This window comes from Lepus europaeus, chromosome 22, assembly GCF_033115175.1.
Source record: "Lepus europaeus isolate LE1 chromosome 22, mLepTim1.pri, whole genome shotgun sequence".
Classification (NCBI taxonomy): Eukaryota; Metazoa; Chordata; class Mammalia; order Lagomorpha; family Leporidae; genus Lepus; species Lepus europaeus.
In genome coordinates, this window is record NC_084848.1 from 40,560,188 (window position 1) to 40,580,407 (window position 20,220).

Consider the following 20,220-nt stretch of genomic DNA (forward strand, 5'->3'; position numbering starts at 1 on the left):
GAGTGAACCACAGAATGGAAGATCTCTCTCTCTCTCTCTCACCCTCTCACCCTCTCTCTGTAACTCTGCCTTTCAAATAAATAAAATCAATCTCTAAAAAAGAGAGAGAAGAAAAGTGAATTAGTAGGGCCATTTTGAAGAACAGCATAGAGGTTTTTCAACAAATTACAAATAGAATTACCATATGATGCAGCCGGCGCCGCGGCTCACTAGGCTAATCCTCCACCTTGTGGCGCCGGCACACCGGGTTCTAGTCCCGGTCGGGGCACCGATCCTGTCCTGGTTGCCCCTCTTCCAGGCCAGCTCTCTGCTGTGGCCAGGGAGTGCAGTGGAGGATGGCCCAAGTGCTTGGGCCCTGCACCCCATGGGAGACCAGGAGAAGCCCCTGGCTCCTGCCATCGGATCAGCGCGGTGCGCCGGCCGTAGCACGCTACCGCGGCGGCCATTGGAGGGTGAACCAACGGGAAAAAGGAAGACCTTTCTCTCTGTCTCTCTCACTGTCCACTCTGCCTGTCAAAAATAAAAAAAAAATAATAAAATAAAATTTAAAAAAACTTAAAAAAAAAAAGAATTACCATATGATGCAGCAGTTCCACCACAAAGGAAATGAAATCAGTACAAAGAATCATCTGCTCTCACATTGATTAAAATGATTAATTTTATATATGTGAATTTTGCCTCAAAATTTTTTAAAGATTTATTTATTTGAAAGTCAGAGTTACACAGAGAGAGGAGAGGCAGAGAGAGAGGTCTGCCATCCGATGATTCACTCCCCAATTGGCCACAATGGGGCAGAGATGCACTGATCCGAAGCCAGGAGCCAGGAGCTTCTTCTGGGTCTCCCATGTGGGTGCAGGGGCCCAAGCTCTTGGGCCTTCATCTACTGGTTTCCCAGGCCATAGCAGAGATCCAGATTGGAAGTGGAGCAGCCGGGACTAGAACCGGTGCCCATATGGGATGCCAGCACTGCAGGCCAGGGCATTAACCCACTGCGCCACAGCGCCGGCCTCAATTTTTTAAAAAGGAAAATAAATACATCCCTGGCCCTACTTTGATTTCATCTCTGCATCCCAGCAGTAGCCTCCTCTCTGACCCTTGTGCCGGGAACACATTTCCTGTAGATATTTGTATGGCTTATTCCCTGGCCTCCTTCAGGACCTGCTTTAAATGCTACTTTGCGAGGTTTCTACAGTCGCAAGCCCACTCCCTGGGACTGCCCAGGGGCCTCCTTGCTTTGCTTTTCTCCATGACCCTTATCTCTGACACAAGTGTATTCATGTATTAACATATATCATACATTTATATATGGTGTATATATATGCATACTCAAAACAGTATTACTTATTTTAATTATTTTCTGATACTCTCTCTCTTCCATAATGGAAGTTCCATGGGAGCAGGGACTTAAGTCTGGCCCATGGGTGTATTACCAGAGACCACCACAGTGTCCGGCTCATAGCAGGCTGTCAGTTAACACTTGCTGAAGTACACTGAAGCCTTCAGCCATGAAGGATTTCAGCCCTATAATATCTTTAGTTCCTAGACTCAGATATGGGCTGTGTTAACTTTTAGTTCTCACAGTATCTGTGGAATCTATCATAATAAATTGCAGTGTGAAAATCAATTTGAATAAACTTAAATAAGGAAATTTCCAAAGCTTACCTAACATATTAGGTAGGGGCTGGGTTGTGGCATAGCAGGTAAAGCCACTGCCAGTGGCATATGGGTGCTGGTTCAACTCCTGGCCAATCTACTTCCAATCCAACTCCCTGCTAATGTGCCTGGAAAAGCAGCAGAAGATTGCCCAAGTGCTTGAGGGACTGCATCAATGTGGGAGACCCAGAAGAAGCTCCTGCTTCTAGCTTCAGCCTGACCTAGACTCAGCCATTGAGGCCATTTGGGGAGTGAACCAGCAGATGGAAGATCTCTCTCTCTCTCCCTCTTTCTGTCACTCTTTCATATAAATAAATAAACAAACAAGTATTTTAAAAAATATTAGGTAAGGATTCTGTAATTTAAGTTTTTAAACCTAATATAAAAATAAAATAAATATATATTTATAAACAAAATAAGTATGATATAAAATTAATATTTTTAAAAGATTTATTTTTAAGGCAGTTAGAGAAAGGGAGAGATAGAAAGATCTTCCACCCTCTGGTTCACTCTCCAGGCTAGGAACTCCATCTGTGTCTCCCATGTGAGTGTAAGAGCCCAAACACTAAGGCCGTCTTCCTGTGCTTTTTCCAGGCCATTAGCAGGGAGCTAGATTGGAAACAGAGCAGCCAGGACATGAAGCAGCACTTATGTGGGATGCCAGAGTCGCAGCTCATGGTGGCTTTACCCACTATGTCACAACACCAGCCCCGTAATAGACACTTTCTAAAACTAACTCACAGTAGCATATCATGGACACAAACCAGCACCCTGATATGGGATATAGCTTCCCAAGTGGTGGCTTAACCTGCTGTGCCACAATGACGCCAGCCCCCTTCCTGGCATTTTATGTAATAGTAGGCTAGTGTGGACTAACATATGAGTTTATATAAGTAAAACAAAAATTCACCCATATAAAGTTATTTAACGTATACATTAATGAGAAAAATGCAAATGAAAATATTTCAATCATTTTTTGCCTATTCTCAACTGATATGTTTTGTTACTGTATCTCTTTCAAACTCATGTTACAGAGAGTCAATTTAGCAACAGAATTTACCACATACAAATTACATTTAAAATATATCACAAATCACAAACCACAACTGGGGAAGTACTACTTGTTACTCTGCTGGTTAATGAGGTCTAACATTAAATCCAGACTTCCAAGCAGTTTCCAATTCCCTGCCTGCAGAAGTACTGGTTTTCTGTGCTCTCTGGATAATTCAGCCTTGTCTGCTACAAGGTCCCAGAGGACTTCTCCACTGTCTGCTGTGGGTTCCCTAGAGTTTTTTGTTTTTATTTTTGTTTCCAAATCTAGCCTGGGCTGACAGCAGCTCTTCAGTAAGGGAAGAGCTGCCTCAGCACTTTAGTAGGCTAATTAAAAACAGTAATTTTCAAAATGCAAAGGCATTCCAACAGCAAACTTACTCTGTGTTTTCCACACAGGTAAATCTAGCAGTCCTGTAAGAGCTCTAGTTTCTGCATAATTTTTTAAAAGTGAGAATTAGGGGGACAAAGAGAGACCATCTTCCCCCTTTCCTCTGCATATCAATCTAATCAACTCTCTCTCCCTCTCTCTTTTTCTCCCCCCACACCCCAGCCCCACCCTTTTTAAGGAAAGAGTAGTCCTAAATGTATTTATTTGAGACAAACACAGACGACTAATGCCACAGATGCAAGTAACAGCCGAGGTGAGGCCAGGGGCCAGAAACAGTCCAGGTCTCCCACGTGGGTGGCACAGACCCCACAAGTTGAGCCCTCGCTGCTGCCTCCCAGGGCCTGCATCAGCAGCAATCTGGAGTCAGGCGTCAAACCTGGTACTCACGCGGGATGCAGGCAGCTCAATCCTAGGCCACTCCCCCTATTCTTTCTCTTGCTTCTGCCCTTATTTGTTACACCTCCATCCTCCACTTCACTCTCTCTACTTTCCTCCAGTCTACTTAACCCAGTCTTTTATTTCCAATCATTAATCTGGCCAGAGGTTTTGAAGCAAAAATTCAATTCTAGGCAGAATTTGGGAGAATTGGACATGGATTTATTCTTCCATTTTTTTATGTAACATACAAACCCCACCTCATTTTATAGATGCAACTGAGGCACAGAGCAGTCAAGCGCCTGCCCAGGACAGTGAAGGGCTCAGTTACGCACCTGGGATTCAAATACAGCAAATCTGACGTTGAGCCAGAGCTGCCCTTCGTGTATATAGAGTTGAGTGTGTTGTTTAACTTCTCTGATCATTACGGTCAAACAGAGTGTCAAATTATTTTTATTTAAGGTTCTCTTAGATTGGAGGCCATGTACAAAGTTCACCTAACTAGAAGCAGAAGAGATAGATCTTAAAGATAGTAACCTGACACACCCCTCCCTTCATAGATAAACAGACCCAGGAATGTTAAATAATATATACATTATTTAATATATTAAATATATTATTTGATATTTATTATATTAAATATGTTAAATATATTATTTAATATATTATAAATATATAATTTGGTAATTACATATATTATTTGATATTTATGATATTTATTAAAATATATACATTATTTGACAGAGTTAGACAGAGAGAGAGAGACAGAGAGAAAGGTCTTCCTTCCATTGGTTCACTCCCCAAATGGCCACTATGGCCGGCGCTGGGCAGATCCGAAGCCAGGAGCCAGGAACTTCTTCCTGGTCTCCCACGCGGGTGCAGGGCCCAAGCACAAATAAGTAATAATTTTAAGTCTGGCACGGGTTCCTGGTTTCTATATTCAGTCTTTTCTACTGAATTTATGTACTTCCTCTATCTAATAGAGTGTTTTTACTCAAATTAGATCTTTACATCTTGTCAAAAGAAAAAATGAAAGTGAAAATTTACAAGTTCTCCATCTCATTTTCAAATACATAAAAACAAAAATGTACCAAACACAAAACAGGTCACATGTTGCCCTACGTGCTTTTGACTTCATGTTATCTAATCTTTTCATTGCACATCCTTGATTAGAGGAAATTTATCTACAGGCTTCTTCAGTTATTCTACTCAACACTTTTATTCTTCCTGATATGTGTAACTATCATACACAACCAGAATTATTGTATATATTGTAGCATTTTCCACTTATATTCAGTGAAGTTAGTTTAATCAGTCAATAAAATGACTTTCAATTAAAACAACTACAAGAATCTTTGATAAAATTTAAAAATTAAAAAAGTTTTTTTTTTCAAGCAACTTAAATATGGGACAAAGGCAGATACCAGAAAAAAAACAAAAACAAAAACATTATTTTGAATTCTGGTAAGGGATAGCATACAGTGTTTGTAAACAGCGGACGACAGAGATGGAACATAACTGAGAGATATATCATGTTCTCAAACACACCTCCTGGAATGTTCGTCTACACTGACCTCGCAGTTCTCCCACTTGACACTAAGGACATGAAAAATGTGAGCAGGGACTCATGTATAAAGATATTTCCCATAAAGCACTTGCACCATGTAAAAATGAACAAATCAACATTTACTGGCTATAATGTGGTCGTTAAGAATATGGGCTTTTGGAACTACATAGGCCTGGCTCTCACCATTTACAGTGTGTATTCTTAAGTCCTGGAATTCTAAAAATGTAAAAAATAGAAACAAGCTTAAACTATCCAAGGAAGAAAAAAAGGAGATGTGTTATAAGGCTACAGAGTATCTCGTACTCACAGGAGGAATGAGGCTAAGCTCGGAGAAGAACAGGAACTGTACCACGGACAATGTCACAGGACCTTTGTCAACACACCCACTTCATTTTTCTTTTTTCTGCACCAGCTTCTCTGCCCTTAGGCCCACACGGCAGACAGAAGGCTTCTGACTTTACTTCTTCAGTGACGAAGCCAGATCTGATTCTGTAGCTATTCTCATTTCCTAAGGACCAAGGTCCTACACACATGACCCAGCTGCCCTACAGGCAAGGGAGCCTTCTTTGCAGGGCTGTCCCACAGGCAGACCGCCCAAAGCAGTCAGTGCTGGGACCGTGGGCCAGCCCTATCTTCTTTGCCTCTAAGTGGGGCAATAAGCACAATCCTACAGAACAAAAACTGTTTTGCAGGCATATGAAAGTCTTTCATTTATTCATTCAGGTCTTCCAGGAGTGTTTACTGATGGGAAAACTCATGACGAGGGATCAGTCACAGTCCTCCAGAGAAACAGAACTGACAGGATGTGTGTGTGTACAGACAGAAGTTCATTCTCAGGAACTGACTCTTGCAAGTGCGGAGGGTGGCAAGTTCCAAATTGGCAGGGCAAGCCAACAGGCCAGAGGCCCAGGCCAGGGCTGGGCTTGGAGCTCGCGGCGGCAGGCAGTCTGCTGGCACGACCCTCTCCTGTGGGGGAGGTCAGTGGTGCGTTTTCTCTCCAGGCCTTTAACCGTCTGGACAGGTCTCCCTCACATTATGGAAGATCATCGGCTTTACTCAGTCTACTGACTTACATGTTCATCTAAAACAAATACCTCCACAGAAACATCTAGAACAGTGCTTGACCAAAAAAATAAAATAAAAATCTGAGTACCATGGCCCAGCCCAGCTGACCCATAAAATGATCACATAAATATTAAAAAACAGGGGCGGGTGCTGTGGCGCAGCGGGTTAATGCCCTGGCCTGAAGCACCAGCATCCCACATGGGCGCTGGTTGGAGACCCGGCTGCTCCACTTCTGATCCAGCTCTCTGCTATGGCCTGGGAAAGCAGTGGAAGATGGCCCAAGTCCTTGGGCCCCTGCACCCGCGTGGAAAACCCAGAGGAGGCTCCTGGCTCCTGGCTTCGGACGGGTGCAGCTCCGCCCCGTTGCAGCCAATTGGAGAGTAAACCAGTGGAATAACCCCACCCCCCACCCCCCGCCTCTCCTCTCTCAGTGTAACTCTTTTAAATAAATAAATAAATCTTTTTTAAAAAAATTAAAAAACAAACTCCATATACAATACAGTCCCAATTATTTTCCGATTAAAAATAAAAATACCAGCCAGTGCCGCGGCTCAATAGGCTAATCCTCCACCTGCAGCGCCGGCACACCGGGTTCTAGTCCCGGTTGGGGCGCCGGATTCTGTCCTGGTTGCCCCTCTTCCAGTCCAGCTCTCTGCTGTGGCCTGGGAAGGCAGTGGAGGATGGCCCAAGTGCTTGGGCCCTGCACCCGCGTGGAAGACCAGGAGGAAGCACCTGGTTCTTGGCTTCAGATCGGCGCAGCACACCGGCCCTGGCAGCCATTTGGGGGGTGAACCAACGGAAAAGGAAGACCTTTCTGTCTTTCTCTCTCTCACTATCTAACTCTATCTGTAAAAAAAAAAAAAAAGAAAATACCAAAATTTATTTTCCCCCTGTTGTTGCTACTCTGCACATCTCCTGTAAGCTCGAACTCACCAGGCCTGTGCTTGCAGCAGGACTGACAACGCGTACTCCCCCCTTCTCTGCAAATAGCTGACTACAGGCGCCTGCAGCCTCCCTCTCCAGTACATCCTTTTAGCGACACGATCCGATCTTTGTCTCTGGCTTCTGAAAACCTCCCAATTCGGCCCTGGGGATGCGTTCATACTGGGCGATTCTGCTCCCTTGACCACAGCTATTTGGATGAGGCATGGGGACGCAAACTTATTGGCTGGGCTGAGCTGAACAGATTCCTTTTCTCCTAAAAGTAATTTGAAATGAATTCAGAAAGACAGTTCTGCTGTCTGCTTGAACTTGTAACTGGTACGGGGCTGGAGGTGAGACAGACGCATACAAGCCAAAGCAGAGAGCGAGGGCGAAAGCGGGAATGAGACTGAGCAACCGAGAGGCAAGGGCGAGAGGCGAGGGCGGACAGTGAGCTGCTGAGCTGCGTTCTGGCGGCATTCCAGAGCCTGGCTCCAATCCCGCCACCGGGAGGCCCGGCAGCATGTTCCTGCCCTGGGCTTCTAGGAGCTGCCCCTCTGGTCTGCAAATACAGTTGTTTTGGCTCAAGCTAGCCCAAACACATTTGCTAATAGAACCTCTACACACACACAGCCTTAGATAGTCCCCCAAATATCTTCTTAACTCTCAGATGAATTCTTGTGTGAGATTCTGTTATAGGTTCCTTTCCTCTCACCTATTCTTTAACTATAGGGAAGTCTGTAGGGTTTTTGCCTCGATCCTCTGTTCTCATTCTCCTCACTTCATTCTGTACCGATATGTGATGACACCCACCTGCCCTGGCCTCTCTCCCGGATAGAACTGCCTCTCGGACAGGTGCCATGGTTGTCTTACAGACTGCTTCTACTCAGCATATCTGAGGCTGAGATTATTTCCGCTGTGCCCTGAGCTTTCTCCAAATCTGACCGGCTTCCAATATTGGCTGTCTCTGCAAATCAAGCCACTATTGCTTGGCTTGCCAAACAGGAAATCCGGGAATAATCCTTTGCTCCTTTTTTCTCCTCCTTACTGCTGTATCTCATTAGTCAGCATGTCTTATCAATTCTGCCTCTTAATGTTTACCAAATTCACCCATTTCTCTCTACTGCTACTGACATCAGCGAGGTCTGGGCCAGTAAAACTTTTTTTGCAAAGAGACAGATAATAACTACTGTAGGCTTTATGGACTATACAGTATCTGTCACAATTATTCAACTCTGCTGGTACAGCACGCACACAACAGGCTAATCTCACCACAATATAAAGGGCTTCAAAAATCAATAACTAGCCCAAGAGAAATGAAAACACGCACCCACCCACACAAAAACTTCCATACAAATATGCACACAGCATTGTTCAAAACAACCAAAAAGTGAACACAAATGTCCATCAACTGTTAAGAGGATTAATAAAATACAGTACAATATTCCCTACTCATCCATGACTTTATTTTCTATTTCAGTACCTATAATCAACCACGGTTCAAAAATATTAAGTGGAATATTCCAGAAATAAAGAATTGGTAAGTTTTAAGTAACTTTTAATGCAGTATGTTGTCATCCATCTCTTACTGTGCCTAACTTATAAAGTAGACCCCATCATAAGTATATACACGCACAGGTAGTTCAGAGTGCCTGCACTCAATCCTCAGCTCCAGCTCCCGACTTCAGCTTCCTGGGAATGCGCACCCTGGGAGGCAGCGGTGATGATGACAGTTGATGGTGACAGTTGATGGTGACAGTGACAGTGACGGTGACGGCTTGAGAAGTGGGGCCCTCCCTCCTTCCCTGCCGATCTCTCTCTCTCTCAAGGGAAAAAAAAAAAAAAAAGGCTTGTGGAAAATTAAAAGATAAGTTTGTTTAGTTTGGTGCCAAAATTTTTTGAAATCTGTGCATACAAGGAATCTTCAAAAAGTTCACATCCCACTCCAGAGTGCCAGGGCTCACCACCACCGCCAGATCCTGACCTCAGCTTCCTGCTAGCGCAGCCCCTGGGAGGCAGCAGTGAGGGCCGGCGTTGCTGGCTCTCTGCCACCCACATGGAGGAACTGGACTGAGTTCCCAGCTCCTGGCTCTGCTCTGGCCCAGGCAAGGCCACTGTGGGCACCTGGGGAGTGAACTCTCTCTCTCTGCCTATTTCTCTTTCTCTTTAAAAAAAAATTATGGTATGTATATATTATAAAAATTATGCATGGATTTCAATTTTTTTTGCACCAAAATAAACTTATCTTTTAATTCTATTTTTCTTTTTGAGGTACCCTAGTATAGGAGGAAACACATTATCTAGCGTTTGCTACTATCCCCAGTTTCAGGCATCTGTGGATCCTCTTGGAACAAATGCCCTGTGGATGAGAGGAGATTACATCCATCTAACGGACTCTTATCCAGCAACAAAAAGGAATGAAGCACTGTGCGCAACAGGAACGAACCTCGAAGACATGCTAAGTGAAACAAGCCAGTCACCACAGACAAGCATGCTTCCATTTACTAAATGTCCATAACAGGCAAATCCAACAGACATAAAGAGGCCAGGTTGTTCCCGAGCAATTAGGGGAAGGTGGAGAGTGACCACCATGAGTATGGGATTTCTTTTAAGGATGATGAATATTTTCTGACTTTGATTGTGTAAATGGTTGCATAATCCTGTGAATATACTAAAAAAACTGCATTGTGTATTTTGAATGGAGTGAGTTGCATGCTATATAAATTATATCTCAGTAAGCTGTTTTGTATTAAAAAAAAAAAAAAAAGTAGAGGTAAGAGGATTTCTGTTTCTGCCCATAAAGGATTAACTGTTGTAAGAACAACCTTCCCACTGTAAGCAAACAGAAAACTAGATAAGTTACATGAAGCAACCGTTTCCAGATTACTGGACAAAAAGAGAAACCAATGAGATGAGCCCTGTAACTGCCTTGCTGCCAGAGGCAGTTTCCAGGCCGTGGCACAGGAGGAGGAACCAAAACAGAGTCCAGCAGTTTCCCTGAGCTTGGGGGGAGAGAAACTGGTGCTCCCTGAGACCAAAGACACTGTAACCTGCAGGACAGAGTACCCGAGGCAGGAATGCACACAGGGATGAAGCTGGACATGTACAGAGGACACTCTGCAAACTGTTGGCTGAGTACTCATCTGGGCAAGCCTGGGGAGAAAGCCTGCCAGGCTGAGGGAAAAACTACTGGAAAGAATCAGACCAAAAACTTCCCAGAGTTCACATACACTTGGAATTGCTCTCCCACCAGACAGGGTGAAGAGGGAACTGGGTAGAGTGGATAGGAGGTTATCTCCTAGACAGGGAGATTAAATTTAGCTCTAAACCCTGGTTATTCTGGATCCATCCTAACAAGACTAAAAGGATTAGACTGACAAAACAGGAACATAGTGAGGTAGGAAATGGGTGATTAAAAAAAAAAAAAACCCAAGTGGGATTTCTAAATAGAAAATATGCAGTTTGGAAATTATATTCTATGGTACTTCAAACTACCAGAAAATTAGACACTACAAAAGAAAAGATCAGTGAACTTGAAGCCACAGCAATACAAACTATCCAAAAGCACAGACAAAAAGCCAAAAACAAAACAGAGCACCAGTAATCTGTGAATGAACAGTATAACCCATGTGAAACCAAGAATTCCAGAAAAGAATGGGGGGCAGGGGGCGAAAGAGGAAAAAAATTCTAGAAATAATAATGAAAATCTTCCAAATATGATGAAAAGTACAAACTCACAAATCCAAGATCAATGAACTCTAAACAAAATGTAAAGAAAATTCCATTAAAGCATATCAGTCTCAAATTGCTCAAAAATAACAAAAGTGAAAAATTTTAAAATGGCTAGGAAGAAAAAGGCATTATACAATGAGATCACAGATAAAAATTACAGCAGACATCTTGTCAAAAATCATGCAAGCCATGAGCCAATGGAATTACACTGAAAAATGTTATTTCATTGAAAACAAAGGAAAAAAACTATCAAGCTATAATTCTGTATCTTATGGAAATCTCTTTCTAAAATGAAGTGAAAATATTTTTGAAAAAAAAATCTTTTTAAAAAATATATCTATTTATTTATTTGAAAGGCAGAGTTACAAAGAGAGAGATCTTACATCTACTGGTTCACTCCCCAAGTGGCCACAACAGCCAGGGCTGGGTCAGACTGAAGCCAGAAGCCCAGAGTTCCTTCCAGGTCTCCCACATGGGTGCAGAGGCCCAAGTACTTGTGCCATCTTCTACTACTTTCCCAGGTATATTAGTGGGAATTGGAACAGAAGTGGAACGGCCAGGACCCAAACTGGTGCCCACGTGGGATGCTGGTATCACAGGTAGCAGCTTTACCTGCTATGCCACAACATGGGCCCCCAAAAAAGAATCTAAGATGGCACTGACAGTAAACTGACAGTAAACTGACAGTTTACTAGAAAAAAATGTGAGCTCTTTAGACAGAAAGAAAATTATACCAGTTCCAAAACTGTATTACGTTATATACTAGAACATTATACAAAAATGGAAACAATGTATTGAGTTTTATAACATATGCAAATACAAATGTATGACCACATGTTATAATACAGAGGGGAGAGGAGAAAATGGAAAAATACTGTTGCAAGGTTCTTTTTTTTTTTTTTTTTTAAATTTTTGACAGGCAGAGTGGACAGTGAGAGAGAGAGAAAGGTCTTCCTTTTTTGCCGTTGGTTCACCCTCCAATGGCCGCCGCGGCTGGCACGCTGTGGCCAGCGCACTGCGCTGATCCCAAGGCAGGAGCCAGGTGCTTATCCTGGTCTCCCATGGGGTGCAGGGCCCAAGCACTTGGGCTATCCTTCACTGCACTCCTGGGGCCACAGCAGAGAGCTGGCCTGGAAGAGGGGCGACTGGGACAGAATCAGTGCCCCGACCGGGACTAGAACCCGGTGTGCCGGTGCTGCAAGGCGGAGCATTAGCCTGTTGAGCAGCGGCGTCGGCCTGTTGCAAGGTTCTTATGCCACACCTGGAGTGTGATCAAATTTACATCAAAGAGGAGCAACTGCTGAAAAAGTACAGTAAAAAAAAAATTTAAAAAAAAAAAGTGAGTAAAAATACCAACCTAATAGGAAAAAAAGACAAAAGCTGTGAACAGGCAGTCCACAGAAAAGGAAACACAGGAGTTGGTGTTGTAGCACAGTAGGGTAAGCTGGCACTTACAATGCCAGCATTCTGGATTAGGGCAACAGTTCAAGTCTGGATGCTTGGCTTCTGATGCAGCTCCCTGCTAATGCACCTAGCAAGGCAGTGAAAAATGGCTCAAGTACTTGGGACCTGGCGAATGGAGTTCTTAGCTCCTAAATCGGGTCTAGCCTAGCCCCAGCTGTTGCAGCCATCTGAGGAATGAACAGTAGATGGAAGACTGATGGATCAATCTTTCTCTCACTCTGCCTTTCAAATAAATAAATCTTTTCTAAAAAATGTAACACTGGGGCTAGCATTGTGGTATAATGGGTAAAACCACTGGCACCGGCTCATGTTCTGGTTGCTCCACTTTCGATCTAGCTCCCTGCTAATGGGCTGGGAAAGCGGCAGCAGATGGCCTGAGTTCTGGGGTCCCTGAACCCACATGGGAGACCTGGATGAAGCTCCTGGCTCCTGGTTTCAGCCTGGTCCAGCCCTGGCCGTTGTGGCCATCTGGGAAGCGAGCCAGTAAATGGAAAATCTCTTTCTTTGTCTCTCCTTCTCTAATTCTAACTTTCAAATGAAGAAGAAAAAAAAAAAAAAACTAAAAAAAAAAAAGTAGCATCTTCTTAAAAATTACTCTTCCCTTTAAACAATAAAGAGTGACAGAAGGAAAGGAGACATAAATGACCAATAAACTACATAAAGTTCTTCAATTTTACAGATAAGAGACATGCAAATTAAATGCAAAGTTAAAATTACTTTAGGGAAAGATTGATAAATTTGACAGTGTACAGCAATAACAAAAGGAAACCAAGAACTCATATATTGCTGCTAGGAATGTAAATACATTTGAGCTTTTCGAAGGGCATTTTTGCACTCTTTGTTAAAACTCAAATGCATATACTTTTTGACACAGTAATGTGTGTAAATACTTATAACCAGTCACTGTGCCATTATATTTGCAAATGACTGGAAACCTAATGGTGCCAGAATGGACTTATTAAATTACGCTATATATTAACATAATAGAACACACAAATGTGAAAAAATTACATAGCTGTCCCCGTATTCTATGTAAAACCCAGGGAGGCAATATAATGCAGTCACACAGCGCCGCCTCACAGCCGACTGGATTCAAATCCAGACTCTGTCGCACATGGACTTGCCCGTGACTCTCCTGTGTGCCACTTTCTTCTTCTGGGACTCACCACAGCACAGGATGTTGTGGGGATTAGGAGAGCTAAGTCACATAAGGCATTTAAAACAACTGCACGTGCATAATTTGTACTCATTAATTGTGGGGTTAAAGAAAGGGAAAAGTCTTCATATTTCTAAATAAAAGAAGGAAGATGCACAGCAATACAGCATGAACATTTATTTGGGAAATAAGTTAGGTTAACCTATGTCTGCAGAAGTAGAGCCTATCTCTGGACGCCACACAAGGAAAGGGAAGCAGCGAGACCTCTGGAAAAGCATCCTGGCAGCCGTGGACGCGGAACATGGGACACAGAACATGAGAAACGCACTCTCCTCTATATTTTTATGTAAATTCTGAATATTCAGCAGCGTATTACCAATTCAAAATAATGAATTTTAAGTCCAGAATTATTAATCGGCACTTACAAACTCATGGAATATGAATTTCAAATGCAAGTATAGTGTTAGGTAGGCAAGCAAACCAATTCAATTTTTTCATAAGCCGTATTTCTCCTCAGAATAATCACCACGATCAGTTTACCTTGGATTTTACGGCCTCCTTTCGTCTTTGTTATTTGTGACCTAGATTTGTAGCTCTTTTCTTCTTGCCTTTCTTCCTTTTATCTTTTCACAATCTCATAGATAACTTGTTATTTTGCTCTATTATGTACAGTAAGCCATTTTGATAGTGATCTTAAATGATTTATGAAAGCTCTTATGTATTGAAGTTCTTATTTATATTATATAGATAGAGGAAAGGGGTGGCATGCCAGAATCTCATTCGAGTCAACGTCCTAAAATATTTCAAACACAAATATTCATGGATACTGCATGTGTGTGTACATGCATGTGTGTTTACATGCATTTGTGTGTACACGCACAACATAAGCCACCTTCTCAAGGCATATAAAGGCTGCTCTATCTTAAGAACACAATCATAAACATGTCAAAAACGGCATGTTTCAATTGGCTAATCCTCTGCCTTGTGGCACCGGCACACCGGGTTCTAGTCCCGGTCGGGGCGCCGGATTCTGTCCCGGTTGCCCCTCTTCCAGGCCAGCTCTCTGCTGTGGACAGGGAGTGCAGTGGAGGATGGCCCAAGTGCTTGGGCCCTGCACCCCATGGGAGACCAGGAGAAGCACCTGGCTCCTGGCTTCGGATCAGCGTGGTGCACCGGCTGCAGCGCACCGGCTGCAGCGCACCGGCTGCGGTGGCCATTGGAGGGTGAACCAACGGCAAAGGAAGACCTTTCTCTCTGTCTCTCTATCAACTCTGCCTGTCCAAAAAAAAAAAAAAAAAAAAAAAAAAGGCATGTTACTGCAGACATACTTTAAAAACTACACTCAAAGTGAAACTTGAAATGAGTTTTCTGTGTAGCTCTTGAGTGTCTGCACTTAAATCCAGTCTCTGCTGCTTACTATCTGTGTGCATTTGCATTATTTATATAACCTCCCTGCTACCCTCCATCCTTGTCTATAAACTTACAGTAGTGACAGGACTAAACCCTGGAATGCTGTAAGAGTAGACTAAAATGAAGCAACAGACATTTCAAACAATGGCTCATGGGTAGTGTTTAATAAGTATCAATAATGTTAACATTACACAACTATCACTATAAAAAGTAGTAAAAGCATAACTTGTGAAAGGCTAGTTGCAAATGAATTTATAAGGTATACAATAAGAATAAATTTAAAAAATGAAACTCATTTAAAACCTCCTTAATAGAATTAAATCAAATATGGCATTAGAACTGATTATACACCATGTAACTTGTTTCTGGAAAGAACAAACATAAATGCAAAAGAAACAGCTTTTTATTTTATGTTATTCTTCAAAAGACTACGTTCTTAATATCTAGTGCTTCTTATTTCATAACTCTTTCCCAATTCAGGCTACCAAAAACTCCAACGACTATAAGCAATCATCATTACCCTGACCAAAGGATTGCGTGTTATTTAATCTCTGGAGAAGCGCCAGAACATTTTCTATCTTGCATCACCAGAAAATGTATATTTAAAAAAAAAAGTTTCAAGTAACTGCTGGAGGCAATACTATTTCACCATCACTTTTTGCATTAAAATATACCTTTAAAAGGTTCAAAAGTGGAATTGCAAAAGAGCTGAGACAGCAATCTCAGAGAAACTTAAACACGTCCTAAGGATCCAGAGTTACTCCTCAGGGAACTCAGTGCAGTACCAAGCGCAACGCCCCTCACTCACCTAACAGGTCGGAATCTCTGGGAGTAAAGCAGACACCTGTACTTTAAACAACTCCTCAAGTAACTCTTTTCTTCTGATGTTGTTTTAACAGTAAGTGAGTTCATCTGAAGGCCCCAGTGTAAGGTTGGACCTTGAGCAAATTTCCAGGAGTAGGCCCAGTCAAAGGGATGGTGGGGAGATCACAACTCAGTGTAGGGAGCTGGTTTCAGCGTGGTAGGTATGTGAACACACCTGTCCCAGGCAAGCAGCTGGGGCCGGGCTGATGGACAAGGACCGCCAACCCAGACATTCATCAGAAAAACACGGGGCCTTCCCTGCTAGCTCTTCTCCCAGTTCCTAGTGTCTTTTCCAGGACCCATTCTGGGACTATCGGCCTCCCAGGGAGTTCAATGCCAATAAACCAAGGACCAAAACAGCCTCAACAAAGGAAACCGGTTCTGCTCTCCACACACAGCAGGAACAGCTATAAAGAGTAAACGGTTCTGTAAAAGTCCTTGGGCTGATTATACTGGGTTATTACAGTCAGGAACTTTGGAGACAGAGACCTTCCTTCCAAAACAATTAACCAAAAGATCAACAACCAAGCAGAATTTAGGATTCTATTCAAATTTAGGGTGAAAATGTAAAATAAGAAGCCTAAATCATTACGTTAAAAGTAAATTCTATTTTTTTTTTTTTAAATTTTTGACAGGCAGAGTGGACAGTGAGAGAGAGAGAGAGAGAGAGAGAGAGGTCTTCCTTTTTGCCGTTGGTTCACCCTCCAATGGCCGCTGCAGCTGGCGCATCTCGCTGATCCGAAGCCAGGAGCCAGGTGCTTCTCCTGGTCTCCCATGGGGTGCAGGGTCCAAGCACTTGGGCCATCCTCCACTGCACTCCCGGGCCACAGCAGAGAGCTGGCCTGAAAGAGGGGCAACCAGGACAGACTCTGGCGCCCCGACTGGGACTAGAACCCGGTGTGGCAGCGCCACAAGGCGGAGCATTAGCCTATTGAGCCACGGCGCCGGCCAAAAGTAAATTCTAAACGGAACCTTGTCAGACCCCACGTGTGCAGAGTGACAGTTTGGGACCAGGTAATTTCTAATATTCTGTCTGGCTCAAACTCTAAGATCAGATGCCACACAAAGTCCTCCAACTTTACAGCTGGATATGCTAGGCTGTTTAAAAACTATACTGTAAGCTTCTTGTGATAGTGCGAACAGCCCTGGAACGTTAGCACACTGACAGCTGCATCCCATAAACAATTCAACAGTATTGTTCTCAGACTTCCTCGCCAGCATGTGTCCTGAATGCAGGGGAGCAAGAATAACTCTTTTCTCTTTCTTAAGACTGCTAATATTAATAGCTACTCACTGCTGAGGCATTAAAAAGGCCCCGTGTTAAGGATTCCCGAAAGTCTCACGTACACAAGAGAAATATCATCAGCTAACTCAGTAAGTAACATGCCAAACACAGCTCACTAACAATCATCAATGCTGAAATATTGAACAAAAAATTAAATGCAAAACAAGCAGCACTGGTTTAGAATCTGAGTACCACTGTCTCTTTCCTTCGGTTCAACAGGAAAGAAATTTCCATGGTGTGCTTCCTCCTGCTTCTACCATTCTGAGCTATGCACATGACTTATTGTCCAAGTTACTCTGAGATGCAATACACAAGAGCACCCTGGGGATGAGATTTTCTCTGCAGGAATCTGTATCCAGTGTGGGCTAAGCAAGCTCATCATAATGAAGTTTTACACAGACTGTGTAGGGGTATCTCTCAGTGAAAGGTGATTCTGTGCAGCAAAAGGAAAAAAAAAAAAAACAGAAAAAATCTGCTTCTTTGGATTCTCAATAGTTACTATTTCTAAAATCTAGGGGACTAACGAATCTTACAATTAAAAACACAGATAAAGCCAGCCTAAGAGCCTACGAATAAACTTTGCTTTCTTGTGAAAGGAACCGGTGTTTTCAAAGCTAAGGCACAGTTACGGGCCATGCTGAACCCAAAATGGGGAGGCCAAAACAAGTTGGTAAAAATGACACGTTTACCATTAGGCGCTCATCCCCGGTGGTCACGCCGACCCTGCTGTCACGTTGGCCATTTCCTAAGACCCCTCCAGTCCGATCAAGAACCTCCTCTCCAAGAGCGACTTGCAAACCACGCGGTTTCAGTTAATACGGGATAATAAGATACCGCAGATCAGAGATCCACTAGATAAGGGAACCTGACGCCAGGGAGCAGCCACACACCACCCCTTCGCAGCAGAACTTAACTATGCTCTGTTAACTTCCAGAGGGCGGCTGTCAGCTACAATTACGGCTGCACGGCTGGAAATGCGCGTCGTCGGCTTGGGGAGGTTCTACCTTGGGTCTGTGAACACCGCCCCAGTACAGCCGGCGGCTTCCCCCGCGTCTCAAACGGAAAGGGGCTGGGGCGGGGGACCCCCGTCGATTCTAACGTTGCAGTGAGACTCGGGTCCCGGCCGCCAGGCCACTCAAGGTACGGAAAGTGCACTTTCACCACGCAGGGCGACCACTGAAGTTTCACAAGTCAGCCAAAGCCCAGCGGTGACCTGCGCCTCCAGGATGGGCGATGCTATTGAAATATACTTCCACGGGTTCCCTAGATCATCGACTTTTAACCCCAGAAAGGGCCTGCTTGCGGGTACTGGGAAAAACCCGGAGACAGAGACAGAGAGCGAGCGAGCGAGCTTTGCAGGGGAACGGCCGGGCTAACTGACCACAGCGCGAACTCCGAGTTCCCGGCCGCCGGGGCCGGGCCGGGCGAGGGGAGGGGGCGTACCTGCCAGCGGCCGTAGGTGAGCAGCACCATGGCGATGGGGATGGCGGTGCCGGACATGGCGTGCGTGGACGGCATGCTGTACTCGGAGTTGTAGAAGACCTCCAACTTGACGACGGGCGGCGAGGCGGGCCGCGGCCAGCGGACGATGTCCTTGGTGCACTGGCCCAGGTACATGACCAGCACCCAGATGATCACCAGCCGCCGGCCCACCAGGGGGTCCAGGTTCCAGATCCAGAAGGGGAAGAAGACGATGTAGAAGAGCTCGTTGCCCAGCTCCGTGCCCAGGCAGAACAGGTAGTAGAGCGGCCAGTTGCTCACGCGGGCCAGCTCGCCCTCCTCGCCCGTCAGCGAGTTGCGGCGCAGGGCGCCCGCACGCCGCGGGCCCCGCTCGGCCGCCAGCCCGTTCCGCACGCCGTTGGGGGCGCCGGCGCCGCCGTCCGCCTTGGCCGGGCACTGACCGCGCTCGCCCGGGGGCGGCCGCAGCCCTCGCCGCCGCAGGTCCCCGGCGAGCGGCGCCTCCGCCGCCTCAGCCTCCCGCGGCGCCTCCACCCCGCACAGCCGCTGGAAGCGGGCCACTCTCTGCGGCTCCTGCAGGCGGCCGGCCAGCTGGGCCAGGCGCTGCCTCAGCGACATGACGACGGGGCCCTCGGGCGGGCCACCACCCCCCACCCCGCGGCAGCGGCTGGCGGCGCCTCGCTCGGCCCGCCGGAGTCTGCCGGGGACGGCGCCACAGGCCGCAGCGCGGCGGCCGCGCGCCCCCGCCCCGCGCCCCGCCCTCGCCGCGCGCCCCCGCCCCGCGCCCCGCCCTCGCCGCGCGCCCCCGCCCCGCGCGCCCCGCCCCCACCGCCGCTCCCTGAGGGGCCGGGCGCATCCGGCGGAGGCCCCGTGCGCGCGCGGCCGCCGCGAGGCGCCTCTGCCGCCGGCGGGAACGTGGCGCGTCCCCGCGCGCGCACGCACGCTCGCGCCTGGCGCGGACGCCTGAGAGGCCTCCGGTGCGGTGCTCGGCGGCGGGCAGCGAGCCGCCGGGCATCCTGTGCGCACCGGAGCGGATGGGAAGCGATGCACGAGGGCGCGGTGGCCGCCACGCACGGCCGAGCCGTTCCGCTGAAGTAACGAACAAGTCATTAGGGGCCCCGCCTGACGGGTGTCGCGCGGAAAGCCACGCGCCGGCCGCACCGCCCGCGGCGAGATCCGGGGTCGGGGCCCGGGTCCGTGAAGGGTAGAACTGGACAGCTGCGGGTGCGGAGCAAAGCCCAGCGGCTCCGAGATGCAGAGTAGTGACTGGCGGCCCCCGCTGCGGGAGCGCAGGGGTCCGCGTGGGCGCGAGCTCTGTGACGTCCGCGGAGCTGCGGGGTTGCAAGTGCAGAATGGCCGCGTGGGGTGGGGCTGATCTCGATGGAGACGCTGCGGGTGCCAACCTGGACTTCCAGAAGAGCGCGTCCGGGCCGGCGAGCGGGCTCCGACGGCGGGATCTGAACGGCGTGCGGGAGGCTGGGGTGACCCGGGGGTCAGGGGCAGTCCCCTCGGCTCCCAGGGGAAGATGCGACAGGAAGCCGGACAGACCGACAGCCGGAGCTGAGAGGAACGAAGGTCGGAAATGTGCAGAGGTGTCCGGTAGACCACGGCCCAGAGAACCCAGAGCGAGTGCAAACGGGGTTAGGTGGGAAGACGAGATCTGGCCATAAGGCCGCTAACGCCAAGCCAGGGATTTTCTTTCCTAGGCGCTTGGAAACTCCGGAAGGCCTTTTTTTTTTTTTTAATTTTTTTTTAATTTGTTTATTTGAGAGAGTTACAGAGAGCAGAGGCAGAGAGAGACAGTCTTCCGTCCGCTGGTTCACTCCCCA

The 20,220-nt window shown here is 46.3% G+C and overlaps 1 protein-coding gene across 1 annotated transcript in view; it reads right to left on the reverse strand.

Moving 5' to 3' along the window:
- Positions 1-19,024, reverse strand: part of SGPP1 (sphingosine-1-phosphate phosphatase 1) — a 34,806-nt gene extending 15,782 nt beyond the window's left edge. The window contains exon 1 of the mRNA XM_062181636.1: positions 18,377-19,024. Coding sequence (XP_062037620.1) covers positions 18,377-19,009 — 633 coding nt within the window. The 5' untranslated portion in view covers positions 19,010-19,024. The remainder of the gene's footprint in view (positions 1-18,376) is intronic.
- Between the last annotated feature and the right edge of the window lie 1,196 nt (positions 19,025-20,220).